The following is a 22,441-nucleotide window of genomic DNA, read 5'->3' as shown; positions in this document are numbered from 1 at the left end:
CCGCTGAACGAAAATGGATGTGTATACGCTTGAGGACCGCGTGAAAATAGTGCAGTTTTACTTTTAAAATCATGGTAATGTTGCGGAATGTGTGCAAAAAAATCATCTTCTCGGGTGAGGCACATTTTCATCTCGGCGGGTATGTTAATAAGCAAAATTGTCGCATCTGGGGACGGAAAACCCGCACGTCATCATGGAGAAGCCGATCTCAGAGAGTGACGGTTTGGTGCGGATTTTTCTCTGGCGGCATCATTTCACCTCACCTTTTTTCTTAGAAAATGAGGCAGGAGCCGCCGCCACGGTCAATGGTGAGCGGTACCGCGCCATGATTTGCGATTGTTTCTTCCCGTTACTTGAAGAGGAAGACTTGTACACCTTTTGGTTCCAACAAGACGGCGATCCGTGCCACACAGCCAACGCTACGATCGATCATCTGTGCACAGACTTCGAAGATCGAATTATCAGTCGAAATTCGGATGTCGTTTGGCCGCCTCGGAGTTGTGATTTGACACCGTTAGACTATTATCTTTGAGCGGCTGTCAAATATAAGTGTTATGTGGACAAGCCAGAGACAATTCAAGCCTTGAAGGATAACATTCGTGCATCCATAGCTGAAATAAAGCTGCATACAATCGAAAATGTATTAAAAAACTGGACCGACCGTATGGCGTACTGTAAGGCCAGCCGAGGCAGTCATTTGAATGAAATTATATTCCACAATTACCCGGAAGGATTGTACTTTAACATGAAAAAATAAACTTTGAATTCGGATGAACCGTTTGTTTTTTTTTACAAGTTTAAAAAAAAGTTACATTACATTATTCATGCTTCACAGTGTATTTATATGTTTAAAAGTAAACAAGCATTTTAATGTATTTTTCTTACCAACTAGAGCCTAATACGGCTCGATATCTAAAACACTTTATTTTTTCCATACTGAATTTTGGTAAAATTTTTACTACTCATTCGGGTCGGGTACGGGTACAGGTAATTTTTAATCGGGTACGGGTCGGGTACGGGTAAAATTTTTTATTTTTTTTCGGGTACGGGTCGGGTACGGGTAATTTTTTTGTATTATTGATCGGGTACGGGTCGGGTACGGGTAATTTTTTAAATTTTTAATCGGGTACGGGTCGGGTACGGGTAATTTTTTTTGCTGATCACTCGGGTACGGGTCGGGTTCGGGTATAAGAATTTCTATACCCGACCATCTCTAATTTGAACAACTTTTTTTTAATATCGGAAGAGCAGTAATCAATTCAATTGCCGAACTGATTACTGAACGTTCAGCTGTTAAAAATTCGGTAAAAAATTATCGAATTCGACAGTGTAAATATGTAGGGTTAGTTTTTCGATAGAAAGATATGACGCAGCATTTCTCGACACTTGAACACAAACAATTTTTTGAACAGCAGTATACGAGCTCAAGCTTTGATACGCTTGATTAATTTCAATATTTTCGCATTCTATGTATTCTATGTTCTATTCGATCAAATGCCGCTTTTAGATCCATATACGCTTCATAGATTTGTCATCCAGAGTCCATTGTTTGCCCACATTTTGAGATGGTTATCATGAGATTCGATGCAACTAAACGTTTCTGGTAAAACCCGTGCTTTTTTTTTATAAATGCAGCTTCTGCTATTGGCAAACATAAATCCGTTCACGATAGTTTCAAATAGCTTTGAAAATACACACATTTTATTCAAGCAAAGCATTAATACTTGAGGTTGTTGAATGGAAAAATTGCCAGTTGAATTGAAAGTAGCAAAAAGAAATGAAATAACAACAATGAGGAAAGTTTCGGATACGAATCAATAACACTTACACACAATCAGTTACGGTACCAACATTGTATTACTTATATGCTTCCTTGAAACGCGTCTAGCTCATTCTCACTTCATATTATTAATTTAAATAAATTATTTACCCTACTAATAAAACCAACGAAAAATATGCCTAGCTAACATATATACAAAACAAATCGCATTTGGTTCGGTAAAAGCCACTATCTCACACTCTTCATACGTGATTTTTAGTTTGTTCGTTTGATAACTACCTAGAAGCTGGAACCGTGCCAACAATGTTCTCCTTCTGCAATTTTTCTACATGGAAAAATACCCGACAGATCCCTCCCGCCTCCCACCATACCACTAGTGACATCTATCAGGTATTTCACACAGTAAAAACATTGCAGCTCACACGACTTCCGTACAAAGGTAGAACAAGGTGAACAACTGTCTGGTTTGGGCAAAAAAAATACACTAGATCATGTACTGGTGTTTAGTTAAATATTTCTAGCCGTAACTTTAACAAATGTCTTTTTCTATACATTGTATGATTAGAATCACCCTTTTTGTTAACGTCATTTTATAGCTATGTTTAGTGTAATGATGATTGATTATGGCTGTGCGTAGTACAATGTAACACATTTTCCGGCAACTGAACTTCGATGAATGTTGCTAAGCTCAGCTATATGATTAGCTGGCTAGGTGATAACTTAGTTACGATAGTTATCGTTAGAATATATATGGTGCGATTATATGACAGTTCCTCGAGTTTTTTAGCCTTACGGATGATGCATATCAAACAGTGTATGATACATGCGGAAAATCTAGCAGATAAGTTATGATGCATTTTTGGTGAACATCAAAACTCACTGACGCACAGAATCTGTATTCCGATTTCTCATGACTACCGACATTTTTTTAATACTGACGTGTATCGACGGAGCTTTGATATGAAATGTTAGCAAACAGGCCCATCGTTTTTTGGTTACATTCGTACGCTTGATTTTATAGAAACAGTATAAAATGGCAAAGTGCAGAATCGTTCCGAAATGGTATACCGTTTGTTCGGAATTCTTTCGTCACTGCTGTAGAAGCACGTGTAATGTTTTATAGATCTCGTTTATTCGTTATTCACAGATTGTGGTTCGAGCACAATCAGTAAGCTATTATGAGCTGTCCGAACCAATAGGTTCGCGGTTTGTTCGTGGATTGAAATTAAGTCACGCGACAACGTGAAAAAAGTCAATTAACTCAATCAGCTATAATTGTCAAACTTCGTTTGTTGTGATAAAACATCCAATCAAGCACTCATGTAAGAATATTTTAAGAAGAAAAAGCAAAGACAGAATCGGTTATTCAGTATAGATGTTGATCCTGTCGGTGGTCATATGCGGTGCTAGTAGATTATTATAATGTATTGATAATACTAGGATCGTTTATTGGAGGGAATAATAGAATATTTCTCTGCCATCCTCAATGATCCGTGAGTAATCTCACTCTGTTCTTTGGTATTTTTGCGTCTAGAGCGAACTATATCCGTCGGAGTAAGCTATTTCGTAGTTACAAAGCAAATCAGTACAAATGTAATGATTGAAGTTGTTTGAGTAAAATATCTAGAATAAATGTTAAACTAATTTACAACTGAACTACTTTTAAACATAGGCGAAATAAAATATTTAGACTAACTGAAACCATACTATAACGATACGTGGAAAAGAAACAAAACAAAAACATTAAGAAATGAAATAATGCTAAAAAAATTTAAATTATGTAATGAAATATTGGATTCCCTGTATGTTCTGATTAGTTTTCAGTAAAAGCGAGAACAGTATAGTTAATAATAATGTATCATGGGTATAACTGCATTGAACCGTTCTATGTATGTTGATTGTGTAGCTTTTGAATAGTTACAATCAAATTAAGATCGTATTCGTTATTTCACTAGGATTGTTTCGTTATTTATCAACTGGTAAAAAGCAAAGGCTTATTATGACTTTCTTTGTGTGGAATTTGACCATCGATTCCTACCGATTACGCAGCCAATTTCTGGCGTACAGAACCATTTCATGGCTAATCCTACTAACCCTCAAAGTCCTTCCTGGTCGTAACGCGACCATACGCCAGCTGGGACTCTGGAAACCAGAGCCCTACGCAACTAAAACAGAACCATATGGATATCACTTGCATATGAATGGTTTTTTCTTGTTAACCACATCGGAATCGGTAAATAAAGCAGACCAAAGTTCAACACGATCTATGCCCAAATAAAGTGCACGCGATGTTTGTTCAAGTCTGAGAAATATCCCTGTCTATGATAGAACCGTGAAAACAAAGCAAAGGAAAAAAATATCTTGGCCTGTAAACCTTTTCGTGAATAATATTAAAAGCAAAGCCTTGGTATTACATTCCTGTAGTGGAATTTGACCTTCTGTTTTAACAGACTTCGCAGCCGATTCAGAGTGTACAGAACCAGTCACGTACCCAGAGGGGAGGCCCGAGGGGCCCTGGCCCCTCCCGAAATCAAAAACAAATATATAATTATTTAGAAGGTCTCAGACATGTGTTACAGAAATAACAAGATAGTAAACGTAAAGAAATGTAATACAATAATAGTTCCAGTGGAAAAGTTTAAAGTGTCCATTAAAACACCCACAAAAGGGACACCGAGAATTAGGTACATCAGCAATCTTCAGTAACATTATTTTTTTATCTTTGGGCCCCTCCCGAAACGAAATCCTGGGTACGGGCCTGTACAGAACCATTGCATGGCTGATTGCTACGATTCTACTGACACTACGAATCCTTCCAGATCGGGAATCGAACATACGACAACTGGTTTGTAAGACCAGCATTCTAAGCATTGAACCGCCGACCCGGGACAAAATAATATTAGCTTCTAGTTAAAATCTGACAGATCAGACGTTAATTTTCTCCGTTGTTAAAAAATAAAGCAACTCGAGAGCATGGTTGTTTTTGGCAGTTAGATTAAAAACTGAGGAAATCCGTTCAAAATAATACCGCAACAAGAAGTAAGTCTCTTTTATGCTCTCGCAATTGCAAATACTATACTACTTGTTATCATTTTATTTACAGTGCAGTCAAATAAGTTTCCGGTCGTCAAATTTTAGAGTGCTTCGTAGTTTGAGTCAAATCCAACAATACGATAAAAAATAACTATAAAGCAATTCCAGAAATTAACAACAGAAAAGGTGGCAAAATCAGGATCGACATTCTTCGATTTGGATGAAACTTCATACACAATTTCAGTGTGACATACCATTTGTTTTGCGCTGATGGAGAGAGCAATTTGACTCAAGACTGTTTTTTTTTAAATCCGGGTTATTTTTGTTACCATAGAAATTTCCGTCATTGGAAGAAATCTGATGTCGGAAAAAAGTGCCGTAACTCGATTGAGCATTTTCAAGAATTCAAAAATTGACCAAAAATGAATATAATTAAAGAAAAGTAACGAGATTCCTTATTCAATATTTTCATTTTAAACCTGTTATTTAAAACGCATCGACGTTGATGCGATGCGTGTCTTTTGAAAAATAAAACAGTTACAATTTATTTAATTATTTTATTTTAAACTTAGTATTTCCACATTTACTTAGTGTCAATTGAAAGTGAAAATGTAATATAATTTCGGTAGTGTTTTCCTTTCATAATTATATTGTTCAGATTAATTCTTGAAAAAGCTTTTTTTTTCTAGTGTATAGACTACCCAATCGAGTTCCTAGAACTAGATATTTCAGATTTTAATCAAAAGTTACATCATTTGCGAAATAGTTCACAGCCTTAGTATGTCTTTATCAAGAATGGAGTTTCACCGTCTTGATATACTTTCGACTAGGTTTGTTTCCAAAACTATTTAAAAAATTTGTTCATTTTCTTAATTTTACTGCGTAGAAACATTATTTTTGGAGTATGTGCAGGGTTTTTGAATGTTATTTAAATATTGTATTTCGAGTAGAATAAAAATCAGTTGATCTCTTCATGAAAAAACAACAAACCGATCCTAAAAATAAACGATCATGCGGGTACTGTTCCAGTTTGTATTTTAAGCGTTTTCTTGTTTTTTTTTTGTTGGAAGTAAAATATGTAAATAATTTTTCGATAAGGAAAAAAGATTCGTGAAAATTGGTTTGTTAGTGTTATGCCGTTTTTCATTGAAAAAGACTGGTGGCGTGGATTGCTCTGATTTTGCACTTTCGAGCAGAAATGCAACATTTTGACGGTGTTTCATTGCGATTTCTGCTCGAAAGTGCAAAACCAGAGCAATCCACGCCACCAGTGTTTGTCAATGAAAAACGCCATTAGAGTCCTTATAAATTCGGGGCTCATACTGAATTTCACATTAATCAATTTTGAATGAACATTTTTCGCTCAGCTGGGATTTGTTTCGGAATTCTTTCCGAGCTGGTAATGTGAGTAGTAGTCGAGAAACCCCCACTTAAAAAACGATAAGATTTTGTTTAACGCTGTCTGTTATTTTGATTCCTGAAGCCAACGCTTTTTTTTGTGGTGGCGTTGTTGTCAGCAATATGTTAAGTAACGTTCGTGTCATTTTGATGCGCACAGTGTATGAATTTCTGTCTGATAAACTCATAAATTTCCCAATCCGGAACAGAGGATTCCAAAGTCAAAGAATTTTTATATTATTTAGAAAAGTAAATATAAACGAAACCCGTTAAAATTTCGTTGTATTCAATATAAATAGAGGAAGGATCTCAGTCGTATCGTGTTGTGCTACAAATACCCCTTGTTGCCAAATAAAACGAATGTATTTTTATATAGTTTCATCATCTTAAATGAGTTGCTTCGTTCAAATTTAAATGCATCTTTCAAATTAAAATTTGCTCGCAATTTGGTGATTTGGCAAGGCATATAAAGTTGAGGGAAGCGAACATCACTGGAGCGTCAAGGAGGAGTATATCCAAACGAGGATCTTGTCTTTCATTCGATCACACAATGGACCCGTAAAGTTCAGGCCTGGTTTAGTTAGTTGCTACTACAATTGAGATGGCAGCGAATGGTATAAGTGAATTAAATTCGATGATTTTATCGAAAAAATATGAATTCACCCAATTGTTCAGATTTTCATCCAGTCGAAAAATGTTGAGCAGTTGTCAAGCGAAATTTGAAGAAATGGGAAAATTGAAGAGCTGACCAACAACTTGTTTTTTAAAGCTATATAAAATACCTTTCATATCCTTGGAATTTTTGTATGCTGCTTTCTTTTAGATCAAAACCCATTCTGCACGGCCAACTTTTAAGTAGTGCAGTCTTTAAGAAATTTAAGACACCTAATTCTAGTAGAAATTTCAAGTTTGTCTAGTTTAAATAAAACTCCCGGTTCAATCCAAACATCAACATCTCAGTTAATACTGATGAACAGTGAAATTGGAAATGAAATTTTACTTTAAAAAGTTCATTCATTTTTTTGTCCCGAGCCTAATATTTTATCGTATCAACTTGTGATCTATTTACGTCAGCATTTCCGATTATAAACTTAAGAAAAAGTAGCAATTCTACTTTTTTAAAGTGGTGTAAAATAGAAAACTATTCTTTAATAATACCTAAATTCGAGAAAGTGTAGCCGGAGCTGTTATGATTAATAATTAGAATATTCTTCCTTAAAAGTCATGTAAGTTGTCATCGCAATAACTTTACTCAATGATAAAACTGAAACGGACAGACTTATGACGCTGTTTGAGCTGTTAACGTAGGACTATTCAACTATTGTCTAAATCACTGTTAATTTATTGTTTGGAATATTTATACAGCAAAGTTTGTTGTGTTCCACACTTATTAGTAATTGTACGAAATGTACTTTCGAAAATAATTGCATAATAGTTTTCTCAAGTAACCATAAGCATTAAATGATATCACTGAATTGGCATGAAATCAGCACTGATACGGCAAAAATGTCGTATAGTAATCTATATGGCAGTCAAGTTATATTAAAGTTAAATGAAAGGTCCTGTAGTCCCATACGTAATTCCTGAATTTCGGAAATATAGGATAAAGTGGGTTCAAAAATTATATACCATCACTGAAAATGGGGAAAAACCTTAAAAAGTTTTCTAAATCGACCTCAAATCAAATTGATAGTTTTTATCAGTATACGGTCAAACAAACCTATTTCGGTTATTCTTTTAAGAATCGAAGAAAATTATTTTTAAGAATACCACAGTATTATATATGATTGTATGATTGATATGTGAAAGGCATCATTACACCACTAGGTGGATTAAAACAAGTTTTTAGAGTTCAGTTTGCCGAAAACATAACATGAACGAGGATAAAACATTTAAAAGTGGAAATATAAATGAAAAGTATCAAACAGCAACGAAGAAATTGCTCTAATTGTACCTTCGATTATAATGGATTGGAGAAAAGTACAATTTTATGAAACAAATTTAGAGCTCCACCGAATTCCTGGAATTCGGTTATTCGGTTAATGATACTCCAAAACTACTATAATGAAAAACGGATATAATTTAAAATTGAATAATCAAATATTTTGATTTTTTTATGCGAATTTTCAGAGTTATGCGGTTTCCCTTCTGCGTTTTTTTATGCGAAGTTTCAGAATTATGTGGTTTTTTTATGCGAAGTTTCAGAGTTATGCGGGTTTTTATGCGGATTTTCAGAGTTATGCGGTTTTTTATGCGGTACGTAAACTCGCATAAAAAAGACTTCAGTGTATATAAAACAAAGATACGACAACGTTTTATGCTTATTGGTTACTTGGGTGGCCTGGCTCTTCCTGTATGAACCTGTCTGTCCTGCTTGCCTGCCTCTTCCTGTATGAACACACACTTTGAAGAGTAGTACAATGGAAAATTTTGAACAGATATTACGGACTGTTACGCAGTTGATTATTCTGTTGCCAAATTATAAATTTCAAATAAAGAAAAACCTTTAATAGTTTGGAATCCATTGTAAATTCCATAAAAGAATCAGGTTGTGTGTGTTTAATTTGCCACATGCATGTTATACGAAATGCAGGGTTGTTACGAAAAAATTCGAAATCAAAACGCGCGAAGTCGTTTACACCACTATTTTTATGCAGAACTTGAAAATCCTCTTGAATATAATATAAAAATCTGCATAAGTTTGTCATATAAATACAATAAATAAGTCCGCACGTCACTTTGAGAAACCCCATGAGAACGATTTCATTTTAATTCTACATCTTTTTTGATGTTCTTAGTTAATATTTACTCTCTGATGTACGGAAATGTAAAAGTGAAAATAAAATTGCCCACAATTTTGTCATTTTGAAAGAAGCTTAACAGATTTCAGCGAAAACATTTTTCTTTGTTTCAAGATTGTCTTTCTCGGCAAGCTTGTCCTTCTCGGTAAGAAGAATTTTAAAGTAGGCCACATCATCAGTTACTATCTTTAATTTCAGTTTCAATTATTTATCGCCTCATGTTTAACTTTAGTTTTCCGAGACAGCGCCTTCTCCTGTTGTCGATTTTTACTCTGAATGTCTTTCTTTTCCTTCTCATCTTTTATTATTTTATTTAGTTAAAACTTGCTCTCCAGTATGAAAAAAACCTCATCATCTCTTGCATCAACAAAATACGGTCATCCAAATGAGACAATAACATGAGGAACGATTTCTTGATAACATTACGTGATATAAATGAAAGATTTGAAACATTTGTTAAATATGCGCACATGCTAGTAATGGACTCGTTGTATCCATAATTAGTTCTAGCATAGGAAATCCGAAGACAAAATAAGATCGAAGATTATGACGTCACATGTCTAATTGTAACAATTGCAAGCTCGGAGCAATCGATTCGCGACTGAAGTAGGTCTGCCACAAAACTAGCCTTACAAACATTGCGAAGGACAGATAATAAATCGAGACCAATCAGTTTGCAGCGGTCATGGTATATTGGTAGGTTTAAAGGATATCCCCATGGAAGACGTCGGAGAGCGAATCGGAAGAATTTGCGTTGAATCGCTTCAATGCGTTAGATATCGTTTTGGTAATAAGGTAACCAGATAACAGCAGCATATTCGAGAGTTGAGCGAACTAAAGCGCAATACAGAGCTTACAAGTAGCTTACATTAGAGGATTTTTAGTAACGTGGAAAATAAATACTAATAGCATAGAGGCTTTGGAGATAGTGAACTCTATGTGCTCCTTAAAATTTAACTTAGAATCCAGAAGAACACACAGACAATGCGTGTTCGAGAACAGTTAGTGAAATATTATACTCGAACTTGAATACAGACTTTTTGCAACTAAAAAAGATAACGGGGCATTTAGAGCCATTTGAAACCATTTGGTTTATGTTACACCAATTAGTTGAATTAAATAATTGTTTTTGTAGAAACTCTGAGTCAGCTGCAGATTTGATTATATGAAATATTTTAGTCATCGTCGAACGATAGTTTTATACACTTCATCGAAAAATTTTGGATCGTTGAGATGCAATAAAAATATAAACGGTCCAAGATGACCTCCTCGAGGAACTCCAGAGGTAACAGCAAATGGTGAGGATATACAGTAGGTTTTCCTGTTCCTTTTGGGTCTTATAAGCACCATGCAAAATTTTAGCTCGATATGAGAAACTATATTTTCGCGCCCGAGGTTTAAAGTTTGTATGGGAATTTGTTCAGTTTTTACAAAAAAAATCGGCTGGAGATCAACCTATGAACTCTAAAAATCAGTGCATGTGTTATTTTCGTAGGAAATTTAACGAGGAAGAAAACTTTAGAAGACCGCAAAACAACCAGACGTTTGTAGAAAAAGTTATTAAAGGAAAACCGGCACAAAGTCCGAACAGTGGCTTATTCTTTAATACATCTAGCACCACTGCTGCTAGTGGTGGTAATATGTCAACTTCAAACTGGTAACAATCGCCTGTTTTCAAACGTTAAAACCAGCGTTCACAGTATTGACGGTTGGGGAAAGTTTGTCATAAGTCTCTTCAGGATTTCGATGACTTACCGATGCCTTTTTCTTTTGATTAAAGAAGCAAATGACGCAAATGCTCTTCTTTAGATCGAGACTCGACATGGTTAATACGACATCAAGCTCGAAATCAAGCAAACAAACAGAACAATGGTCTTAAAAGGCAGTTGTTGTACGCTCGAGACCCGACCTGGAAGGATTCTTAGTGTCAGTAGGATTGTAGCACCAGTCATACAATGGTTCTGTACGCTATGGATCGACTGCGAAGTCTATCGAAACAAAAGATTAAAAGCCACAAAATAATTACAATACCAAGACTTTGCTTTTTCGTTTTGAAGAGGAGAGTCCAGCTAACAAAATAGCGCTTTTGTTTCGAAATATACCTAATTTATTTTAAGAGACATTGAAATACTTGCACACATGGTAGATATTCGAAACCTGATCACTGTTTGTACGGTTTTGATTACCTTTGAACTTTGAGTTTGCACCCCTATATAAAAAACAAACACGTAGTCCTACGTTAAAAGTTGTTCTGTCAATAACTCTGTTTTTTCTATCTTTCAATCTTTATGGCACTATTTTTAAAATTAACCGAGATATTGACGGAATAGCAAGCAAAAGAAGCGTGTTCTCTTATGAGGATATTTCGATGCTTTTTCCAAACAACTGCACCGGCAAGTGAGATCCTCCATTTGTTTACTTTCTATTGTAAAAGATTTTCATTCCATTTTCAAGTTCAGGGCTTAATTTATATCAAAATTAGTTGAAGCAAACATGGAAACGGCCAATCAGTTAATAATAGTAAACAAAAAGAAGCTGTCATTTAGCAGATGAGGCCTTTCGAAAAAGTCAATAAGATCTGACGTTTTGTTAAGCCTTAAACTATATAGCGAAGTTATTTACTGAAACTTTTACAATTCGAGCTATCAAAACTATATTAATCTGCAAAGTTGGCTAGTGATTTTTTTCTTGTTTCTCAGCAATATTTCCGGATTTATCACTATGATACCAAGAACTATGTATTAAATGACGCGAAATGACAAATCTCACAACCCGGCGAATGAATTATTGATCTCATCGCATTATTAGGTTTTTTACCGTCACTGTTAACCTCTGTTGACAAATTGAATGAGAGCATTTACGGTCCATATCACCTAAATAGAGTAAACATTTGTTGACGATTGGATACGGTTAGTTTTTGAGATTTATTAAATAAAAGTGACTAGTTGCAAAGTGTAAAGATGATTGTTTAAGATGTGCACTTCTATTTTTCTTTGAGTATGTTTGTAAACAGTACCGCTGAACTGTCAAGGTTTGTTTATGTGTTCATTCTAATTTGAATACGTGTTATTAGGTTTTACACGAACATGACATAACCTCACCAAATGAACAGAATTAACTTTTTATAACAGCCGCCGCTGGTTTGTTTATAGTTTGAAAGTTTATCAGAGGTGATGAACCTCTTTGAACTTAAAAATTGCAAGTCGCCTCACACTAAACAGTTTTATATAAATATCGCTCCTTGATGCTGGAAACGCATACAAAGCAATCTTTTTAGTTCTTTTCGCTGTGCAACATGTTTTTAACAGGCACTTGTTCGTCATTTTTCAATTTTTGATTTACAGTCGAAAAACAAAACAAACCACCGGCAGCTGTCAAAGATGAACTTGATTCATCGGTAGTTCAATTAGGTTTTGCACGAACATGACATTAGGTTTTGCACGATTACGACACAAATGAACTGCCGATGAATCAAGTTCATCTTTGACAGTTGCCGTGTACTTGTTTTGTTTTGCGACTGCAAGTTAAAAATTGAAAAAAATTACGAAAAAGTGCCTGTTAACAACGTATTCCATTGTGAAAATAACTAAAAAGATTGCCCTGAATGTGTTTCCAGCATCAAGGAGCGATATATGTATGAATCTGTTGAGTATGAGGCGACTTGCAAATTATACATTCGAACGATGAACTTTTAAACTGTAAACAAGTACACGTCGACTGTCAAAAAAAGTTCATTCTGTTCATTTTTGTGAGGTTATGTCATGTTCGTGCAAAACCTAATAACCTCACAAAAATGAACAGAATGAACTATTTTTTACAGTCGACGTGTACTTGTTTACAGTTTAAAAGTTCATTCTGTTCATTTTTATGAGGTTATGCCATGTTCGTGCAAAACCTAATTAGGTTTTGCACGATTACGACACAAATGAACTGCCGATGAATCAAGTTCATCTTTGACAGTTGCCGTGTACTTGTTTTGTTTTGCGACTGCAAGTTAAAAATTGAAAAAAATTACGAAAAAGTGCCTGTTAACAACGTATTCCATTGTGAAAATAACTAAAAAGATTGCCCTGAATGTGTTTCCAGCATCAAGGAGCGATATATGTATGAATCTGTTGAGTATGAGGCGACTTGCAAATTATACATTCGAACGATGAACTTTTAAACTGTAAACAAGTACACGTCGACTGTCAAAAAAGTTCATTCTGTTCATTTTTGTGAGGTTATGTCATGTTCGTGCAAAACCTAATAACCTCACAAAAATGAACAGAATGAACTATTTTTTACAGTCGACGTGTACTTGTTTACAGTTTAAAAGTTCATTCTGTTCATTTTTATGAGGTTATGCCATGTTCGTGCAAAACCTAATTAGGTTTTGCACGATTACGACACAAATGAACTGCCGATGAATCAAGTTCATCTTTGACAGTTGCCGTGTACTTGTTTTGTTTTGCGACTGCAAGTTAAAAATTGAAAAAAATTACGAAAAAGTGCCTGTTAACAACGTATTCCATTGTGAAAATAACTAAAAAGATTGCCCTGAATGTGTTTCCAGCATCAAGGAGCGATATATGTATGAATCTGTTGAGTATGAGGCGACTTGCAAATTATACATTCGAACGATGAACTTTTAAACTGTAAACAAGTACACGTCGACTGTCAAAAAAAGTTCATTCTGTTCATTTTTGTGAGGTTATGTCATGTTCGAGCAAAACCTAATTAGATTTTGCACGAACATGACATAACCTTAAAAAATCAATCAATTTTGACAACTATCAGTGGTTTGTTCAGGTGTTCATTGCGTTCATTCTAATTTGAATACGTGTTAATAGATATGTACTGATAGCTGTCAAAAGATGAATTTGATTCGTCGTCAGTTCATCGGTAGTGCATTCGAGTGGCCATCGTGCAAAACCTAATAGTTCTTAAAGATGAATTTGATTCGTCGACATTCCATTTGTGTCGTTATCATGCAAAACCTAATAAGGTTTTGCACGAAAAAGACATAATCTCACAAAATGATGGTTTGTTTACATGCTTATTCCGTATTATTCCATTCTGTTCTATGTTATTCTTGAATCATTTCATTATGTTTTTGTCATTCCAGTGCAAACAAACCACCTAAAGTGACAGCAATCGGTGATTTGTTTGCACTGAAATGACAACGAACACAATGCGGTAGTAACATGTGATTTGGGCATATCGCACGATAGGGCCTTGCGAATGTTACAAAATATAATGCTCATTGCTCGACTATACAACCTTCATTTATACAACAATCGATATAATCTCGTAGATAGAAGCCCAATCTACGAAATTGTGCGCAATATGCTTGAATTTAATGTTTAAAACTTGAGTAATGAGCATTATTTTTCGTAACTTTCAAAAGGGCATATCGCACGATATGCCCTAATCACATGTTAGTACCGAATGGTATTATACAAGAATAACAAGGAACACAATCGAATGATACAAGAATCAGGTTTTGCACGATTACGACATCAATGAACTGCCGATGAATCAAATTCATCGTTTGACATGGTTTTTCAACACCGTAAAAAAAGGAACATTGTTGAATGTACCGGGAATATCATGGAAAAGAATGGAATGAACATGTAAACAAACCACTGATAGCTGTCAAAGGATGTCCATCCTGTCATTTTCGTGCAAACCCTAATAGCGTCAGAGGGTTACTTGGGAGCAATTAAGTTTTTTTTAACATCACTGCTAACCTCAATTTATTTGACAATTCAGCAGTACTGTTCATATGCTCGCAGGGCTACTTGGTTTAACATAATGTGCAATCCATGGAGACAGTACTGCTGTTCGTTCAATTTTGACGTAACGATAAAACACCTAAGAAAGCCCATCGATCCAAATCGACTTCTCGTAGTGCACAAAAATGGCCTATCCTGTAGTGAGATTCGTCGTCACACGTGACGCAAAAATTGGTCGGAAACAAATGGAAATTTAGTAAAAACTTGATTTTAGAAAAAATAGTTCGTTTTTTGTTTTTATATTATGAGGGATCAATATACGATGAGTATAGTTCAAATTAAGTACAGTATAGAATTGTTCTGCAGCAACAGCACTTCCAAGGTTTTTTTTGTTAGGTTATCAACTAAGAAGAATTGAACGTGTGTTCGATTTTTCTGGGTATCTTTAGCTTCACTACATCTATTTAAGCGTGACTATGATCGTTTATATTTGATAAGTATTTGTACGATAGACTACTGATTCGATAATTAATAGATCAACGCCTGTTCTGTCGGGTTTGGTAATGATTCGAAACATTAAAATATGAACCTAAACATTAAAACAGGAATGGTATCGAAGTAACACGTTCTAAGCTCCGGGACAGCTCATCGGAGAACGCACACACAAAATAAAACAACATATTCGAAGCTTACCAGGAATACGATGTCTTTTCTCAAACTTTACGATGATGTTTCGTTGTTCGGCTCGGTTTTGGAATTGCTCCGGTTTCTTTGCGTTTGGAGATTTTACCTGTCTTTTGCTTTGATTCAGTTTGCATCTCTGTCGTCACCCCGTCCACAATCTCAGTGTCGGCATCAAGTACCAACATGGTTTTAACGATGTCACCACTACCATTGCTACTACTGCAACTACTACTGCTGCTTGTATTACAACTGTTAGCACCGTTTGGGATATTCTTTGTACTAATACCATTTGGTAGCTTTCCATTTCGCAGGAGAGCGGACTTTGTTTCAGCACTGGCTTGCTTCAGCTCACTGATAGTGTCCTGAATGTCATCCGATGGTTTTGTTTCTTTGGAGGATTTGCCGTTGGATTGTTTTAGCTCCCGTTTCTTTACACTTGATGGATCTTTCTTTCTTTTTACAGGTTTAGTCAACGAAAGAAAAAGTTCGGCGTCTTCCTTAGCACCATTCACACGCAAGTTTTCCTCGAATAACCGCAGCGAGTGTTCCACTACCGTCAACTTTCGATAGCTTTCGTCGTCGTACAGAAAGTGTGATTCTAGGATAAGGAATGCGTGCTTTATCATCGAATAAGCCAGATCAAAGGTCCGATAAACCTGACTACGATCCACGCCGAGAAATCTGAAAATCAAGTATAACATTCAATAACTTGTGAATTCGAACGCGAAAGTGACGTACTTCGCTGGTACCATATACTTCACAGCCCGCCGAACTACCAGCTCATATTCGTTTGCTACCTGTACACTCATATGTGGGAACAACGTGTCGATCACGTCCTTACAGCGCTTCAGCAAAACATACACTTCGTCGACAGCATCTCGAATTACTGTGGGAAAGTTAAATCAACAATTGTAGGTTTATACCAATAAAATTCAAATGTTACCCTCCTCCGCAAAGCAGGACAGCTGTTCCTTTAGGTTATTGTACAGCGGTATGTTGCTTGCATCGACGTACACCATCTGCCAAATGCGTTCGAAAAAAAGGAGTAACTCGACTTTACGCTTACCGGAAGCAGTGGCCGTTTGCAAGCCACCGGCCGTACGACCCAAAGCCGTTAGCGGCAACAGCTGAGGAAGTGAATTTTTCGATAGATTTAATTCCAGATCCTGCAGCTGCTGTATTAGAATTTCCATTTCCCATGACAACTCCTTGACGTGTTTACACTCGGGACACGGGTTGGAGGGTGCTGGCTTGAACAAACAATATTCACATTTGATGCGTTGGTATTGAATCTGCGAATGAATACGCTCGTCAGTAACAAGGTTATGAAAATAATCATATCGGAAGTCAATCGTCGGTGTTGAACAGTCGTTCGCACTGCACTAAATGAATCTATTTCAAGACTTCCAGAAACAATAACAGTATTTTTAAAGACTAACAATAAATTGTATTCCGAGCATCCCAGTATTTCTCGAGGCTAATAATAAATCAGCCTTTTTCAGGCCATGCTTACGCTTCGAGTTTTCGCGTCGCTATAACATTGTTGCACAAATGTCGCAAAGTTATCGTCTCCAATTCTATCAAAATTCGTTGACTGAAAGTCAAATAATTCGCAAAATAACATAACGGCTCTACTAATGATATGAATACTGCTACAAAATTACTTATACAATGAAACGTGTATTGAATGACAATATATAATACAAATTATATCATCGCTACACGAAAGGATATGTAATGAATGGAAAAATGCAGGTAAAAATTGAATATCACATTGGAGCCAGCATACTGCTCTCAATGCAGTTAGAACTCGCAAACGAGCGTCACATGGTCTTATAGAGCAAAATATTTTGTATAACGTATGATAACAATTTCATTTTAGAGGATCACATGGATGGAATCCAGACGAAGTGTAATAAATTTATTAAATGCTCATATACTTTGATTTGGGGGTTCTTAGAACCGCATGGGTATCAGTTTGTGCTAAGTGCACATAACAATTTCTTATTTTTACATTTCGTCTTCGACTCATCAGTGCCTTGGCAGTTTATGTTGAACTGTTAACGCCACCTAATAGTTCCACATAAACCGTTAATCATATACTCGTACAAATAGGAATTCTAAGCTCTGTCTGAAGAACAAATAATCAGTTTATAAACAAATATTTAGACCAGCCATGCTTTATACAGTACCAATTTTTTCTAGTTGTTGTATCCCCAAGAAGAAAATTAGTTCATATTCTAATAAATTACATATGCAAAAATAAATATTGTTAGTCAACGTCCAAATTACCCAATGATCATCAAGGACACCACACTGAGTGCAATCACAATTGATGTAGATTTTACGTAGATAACTCCGGCGCTTATCGCGGGATGCTTCTTTGTAGTGTGGACCATGATTAAGCGTAAGTTCTTCGCCTTTTTTAATGTCTCGTCTGGCGCGGACAACGAATAGACCGTTTGAAATCATTCTACAATTGAAAAAGGGATATTATTTCATAGACAAAATCTCACAATATAAACTCAGTTTACTCACGCAAAGAAAAGATTTGGTCCACACGAATGCTTCAGTTTCATCCCCGTCGAATAAAAGGCTCGCATCACATTCGGAAACGTCCGCGTTCGGCTGCACATAGGAATTTCCCCGAAATGATCGAAATACGCATCGAAGAACCGTAGCAGCGCTTTCGAAACTATATCCTCGTCGGACGGTTTCTGTCGTTGCTGCCGACGGTCCGCATCCAACTGGGCACCATCCAGACATCGTTGCCATAGTCGTTTCACGTTCACCCGAGTCCACACCTGATGACACGAGTTGGCATCCGATTCTTCCAGTTTCCTACTGTCTTCATATTCGGTGCGAAGCATCTCCAGATGACTCCAAACTCCTTCCCTTAACAGAGCCGTATCGATTGAGTTTCGTTTTGAATACTTGATGAAAAAAAAATTCTATAAACAGTTTTGAATCTCATCCAGACATATTCTTACCTCCTTGCCATACCGCTCCAACGTTTCCAGTACAGTTTTTTTCAGTGGTTCCTGTTCATAATTATTGCCGATACCAACGTTCTCCTGAACGCGCCCAACAAAATCATCTGTTGCTGGAATGTCGAACGACAGTCGGCTTACTTTATTCATGGTTAAGGTACAGAAGTGCAACAACAGTCCGCTGACAAAGATATCGAACTGAAAATCGTCAAAGTGCTTCCATTGTGCAAAATATAACCGCTTGAGCTGTCCGTCTAATTTGATATAGCTGAGCAATTTTTCCGTCTTAATCATAAGCGCATCGAAGTCCTCCGCTCGAAATCTGGAATAGTCCAGCTTAACTATCAGAGCATTGAACAGGTCAGCGAAAGGTTCGCGACCTTCCAAGAGTAGCTTGTACAGCTCCTCTGCCGTTCTGGGGTTTTTGAGAACCGAAACAGGTTTAACTGCCAGCACTCGCTTGAGTGTGTTCAAGGTTCTGATGAGCATTCGCAGCTCCAAGTTTCCATTGACTAGAGGAAAAAACAACAGTTGGTAACCACGGCATTCGAATTTGTGATAACCGGCGTCTTTCCGTTGGCACTCGTAGGAACAGTAGAACACACCTTGGCAGTTGAAGCAGCTGAAAAATATAACACTGTTTTACTATGTGCTTGTATTTATGATACGTTTACTTAGCAAAAGAAATGCCAACATAAACACAATAAATTATTTTACTTGAAGTTCATAACATGTTTAAACTTACGGTATTAGATGAGGGTGAACAACATGGCAAGTATAACACTGCACCTTAGAGAATTCCAAATGAGATGCTAGTGGACGCTCAATAAGAACAATCGATCCTTCTGGAATAAACGAATTAGCCACCAACTTAGGAAATTTTTCATTCCTGCAATTGAAAAAAAAAACAATTCATCATAATATTTGTAATTACTGTAAAACAAAAATCTTTACAAGTTCAAACTGCAAGCTCTAGAAGCACCACACAGTTTGCTGTCTGTAGAAAAGCCCATGAACGGTTCCAGCTCAATATCCTCTTCGTAGTCGTCCTGTACTGCTGGTTCATTTCGAAAGCTTTTATCGTTCATAATTTCGATAGGAATGCAATTTGCGTGAAGATCTATACAAAAAAAAAACAAAACATCAAATAAAATAAATTCCCTCGATTCTGTAGTAATTCCGCCTTTACCAAACTCTTTCTTCATTTCTTCCATGTGTACATCCGGTTCGTTTTTCAACTGCGAATCGTACCGCTGAAATTCGTCCTTCCAGCGATTGAAGAAAGTGGCACAGCGACCCAGAGTCGTCCGCACCTTCATCGCATTCCCCATCGCCTTGTAGCAACGTAGCAAACACAGATACGTCCCGAACGAAAATCGTTCCCCTTCAATCTGCAGACAATGCTCTAGATGTCGGATTGCGTCTTGTATTCGCTCTTTTCTTCGGAGCAATTCCCCCTTCTGGCATAGGATAGCCTTCGCTAGGATACTGTCTGGTGGGCAGCGATACAGTGCTTGCGTTATATGAATCATTGCTTTATCCAGCTCGTCATTCTCGGCTAACTGCTCCGAAAGGTGATGGAGTCGGTCCGCTTCTCTAGTGTTGGTTTTCCGTCTAACGAGCGCCTTTTCCTGCAACAGTGACAGCCATTTGCCCGTCGGAATAGACTCGAAAAGGTGAAAATTGTGAAGCACAATCGCAAACTCCTGGAAGACAGTTTTACTGCTGTCGGAACAATCGGGCCGATTGAATTCCACCGGTGGAAAGTTCAGATTCTCCATCTTGTATCAAATCCGTACTGTCCTTCCAAGAGGCGGAGTCTGAGTCACTCTCCTAAATGTATGCGATTTTTTCTATCCTTTTATATTAGCTTCTCATTACTGTTAACGGCGTGATAATACTTTCTAGTAACTTTTTAGAGCTTTTAGAAAAATGAAATATGCCGAAATAGCAAGTGCTGAACACAAAGCAAGTTAATCACTTCGAAAAAACGCCAGGAAAAGATGCTCCGTACAATGATTGTTTCTGTTTAAGAACGAAGAGTTAGCCCACAGCTGTCAACTCAAAGCGCGCATGCCATATGAAAACACTGAAAAAAAAACATTGCATACCTCTTAGACCATGCCCACCATGTCGTATGTCGTTTTCGCTTGATGCCAAACATAACCCAGTTTGCACCAAATACAAATAATAATACGGAATACTAGCACGAATTTCGGTGAACACATTTTGCACTATGCGGTACATTGTCGAAATACACTGTCACCTGACAACGTAAATACGTTGATGAATTTTCCAAACAACTAGCACCACTGAAGACCGAAATAAATAATAAACAGCGTTTCCATGGAATATGTTTATTATTTCGAAATGCTGAGGAATAACTGAAGTAAGTAATATAGCTTTTGGATTTAATTCTTGTTTAAATATGATAGTATTCCAGATACAAAGAAGTGAAATAATCTATCAATTAATCTGGTTATTATGAAACCGGTTACACGACCAGGCACTCCGAAGGAAAATTTAAATAAAAAGTGTCCGTAGGTGATACGTAGGCTCTTAATACCATAGTATTGAGCACCCCTTGTTATTAATGGAAGTAATCTTCTTGAGCAACACTGTTTTGGTAGCTATGCGTGTGTTACCAAGGGACTCTTGTAATATAAATAAACCGACCGTCCCACGACAAAAGGACCTAACTGCAAATGACAGTTTCTCTTTGTTTACTTTTTCTTTCACGATTTACCGAACTGATTTTATATATGACGCTTAACTCTTCGATAAACTTTTACGGTAAAACTACTAGCTTTCGATTTATATTGGAAACCTTAGAGAATTTGCAATAATGGCTCCGTAATAATCAAAAGAGAAAGCAAACAAAGTGAGGCTCTCATTTACAGTTAGGCCCTTTTGTCATGGGACTATCGAAACAAACAAATTCACGAAGTATTCGCCCTTATTCTGAATAACGACGTATTGATTTTTCGATCGAATGTGGTTCGATCGAATCATAGCTACCTTTGATTTTGCTAGCGTTATGGGGAATACAAATGAAATACGAGGGAAAAAACGATACGACGTTATTCAGAATAAGGGCGATTTTGTCCTATTACCGATAGACGTTAATGTAAAAGTCCTAGAAAAAAGTTAATATACAACTGTCGCTGTTGTCCCGAAAGGATCTATTTTGAGGTACCCAAAGGATCAGAATTCGATTGACAATGGAAAGGCTTAACCAGAATCTTGCGAAAAATGGTTCAGCAACATAAACATACTAGAGAATCGCACGAAGTGACACCGGCACTTTAAGTAAACCGAGATCATCTGTGATGTTCATTCGAAATATTTAATGAAATCTATTTTCCTAACTTAGAAAATTTTCGCGATTTCAGAAGCGGAACTGCGAAAGTGTTTCAAAACTCTTTTACAAGTGGTAGAAAAATCGTGTCGCGATCATGTATCGCAAACTCTCATGGAACTGAAGAAAACCTTAGGAAATAATGTATTCGGGGTATTGAGCTGGAATGTGGAAAAGTATATGCTCGGGTGATTTCTTTGGACGAGAACGTGGCTGCGACGCAAAACTTCTAGTATGGAAAGTTTATGTTTCCAATAAATGAACTTTATTATGTGAGCATTTACTCATTACTTTACAGATTGTATTGATATAGCTCGTTTTTTTTATCAATTTTTCGTCTTCATGTAAAAGAACTACACTGATGTGCATAGCCTCATGCTCATAGAATAAGTCTGCGCGTAAATTAATCAAAATCACATTTCATGAGTGATTTGAACTTCTGCAGGAAACATCTGAAAAATATTCGCAAATATAATCCGTTGCAGCTCCATGTTCCAAATGTTGCATCCGATAAGTTTGGTTAGTCTGGAAGACAACTTTGGCAGTAGAAATTATATTTAAATTTACCTGCGAGCTTCGCATTAGCAGGACTTTCCATATTATTGCTAGGTTCGGACCTGATATTTCGGGATCTCGTGTTATTGCGAGTGCGAACGATCACTCGTAGGACTTATGCTCGT

General features: G+C 36.6%; 1 protein-coding gene across 1 annotated transcript; it reads right to left on the bottom strand.

Annotated features, from left to right (window-relative positions):
• Nucleotides 1-1,846: 1,846 nt before the first annotated feature.
• Nucleotides 1,847-20,443, bottom strand: LOC131434613 (uncharacterized). The gene is made up of 9 exons (XM_058601500.1): nucleotides 19,593-20,443; nucleotides 19,358-19,523; nucleotides 19,149-19,292; nucleotides 18,404-19,025; nucleotides 17,952-18,346; nucleotides 17,706-17,886; nucleotides 16,357-16,705; nucleotides 16,152-16,299; nucleotides 1,847-16,094 (listed from the first exon to the last, which is right to left on the bottom strand). Exons 1-9 carry the CDS (start codon nucleotides 20,182-20,184, stop codon nucleotides 15,443-15,445), a joined length of 3,249 nt encoding a protein of 1,082 aa, XP_058457483.1. The 5' UTR covers nucleotides 20,185-20,443; the 3' UTR covers nucleotides 1,847-15,442.
• Nucleotides 20,444-22,441: the final 1,998 nt, after the last annotated feature.

Source organism: Malaya genurostris, chromosome 3 (assembly GCF_030247185.1).
Source record: "Malaya genurostris strain Urasoe2022 chromosome 3, Malgen_1.1, whole genome shotgun sequence".
Taxonomy (NCBI): domain Eukaryota; kingdom Metazoa; phylum Arthropoda; class Insecta; order Diptera; family Culicidae; genus Malaya; species Malaya genurostris.
This window is presented reverse-complemented; position numbering and strand designations above follow the sequence as displayed.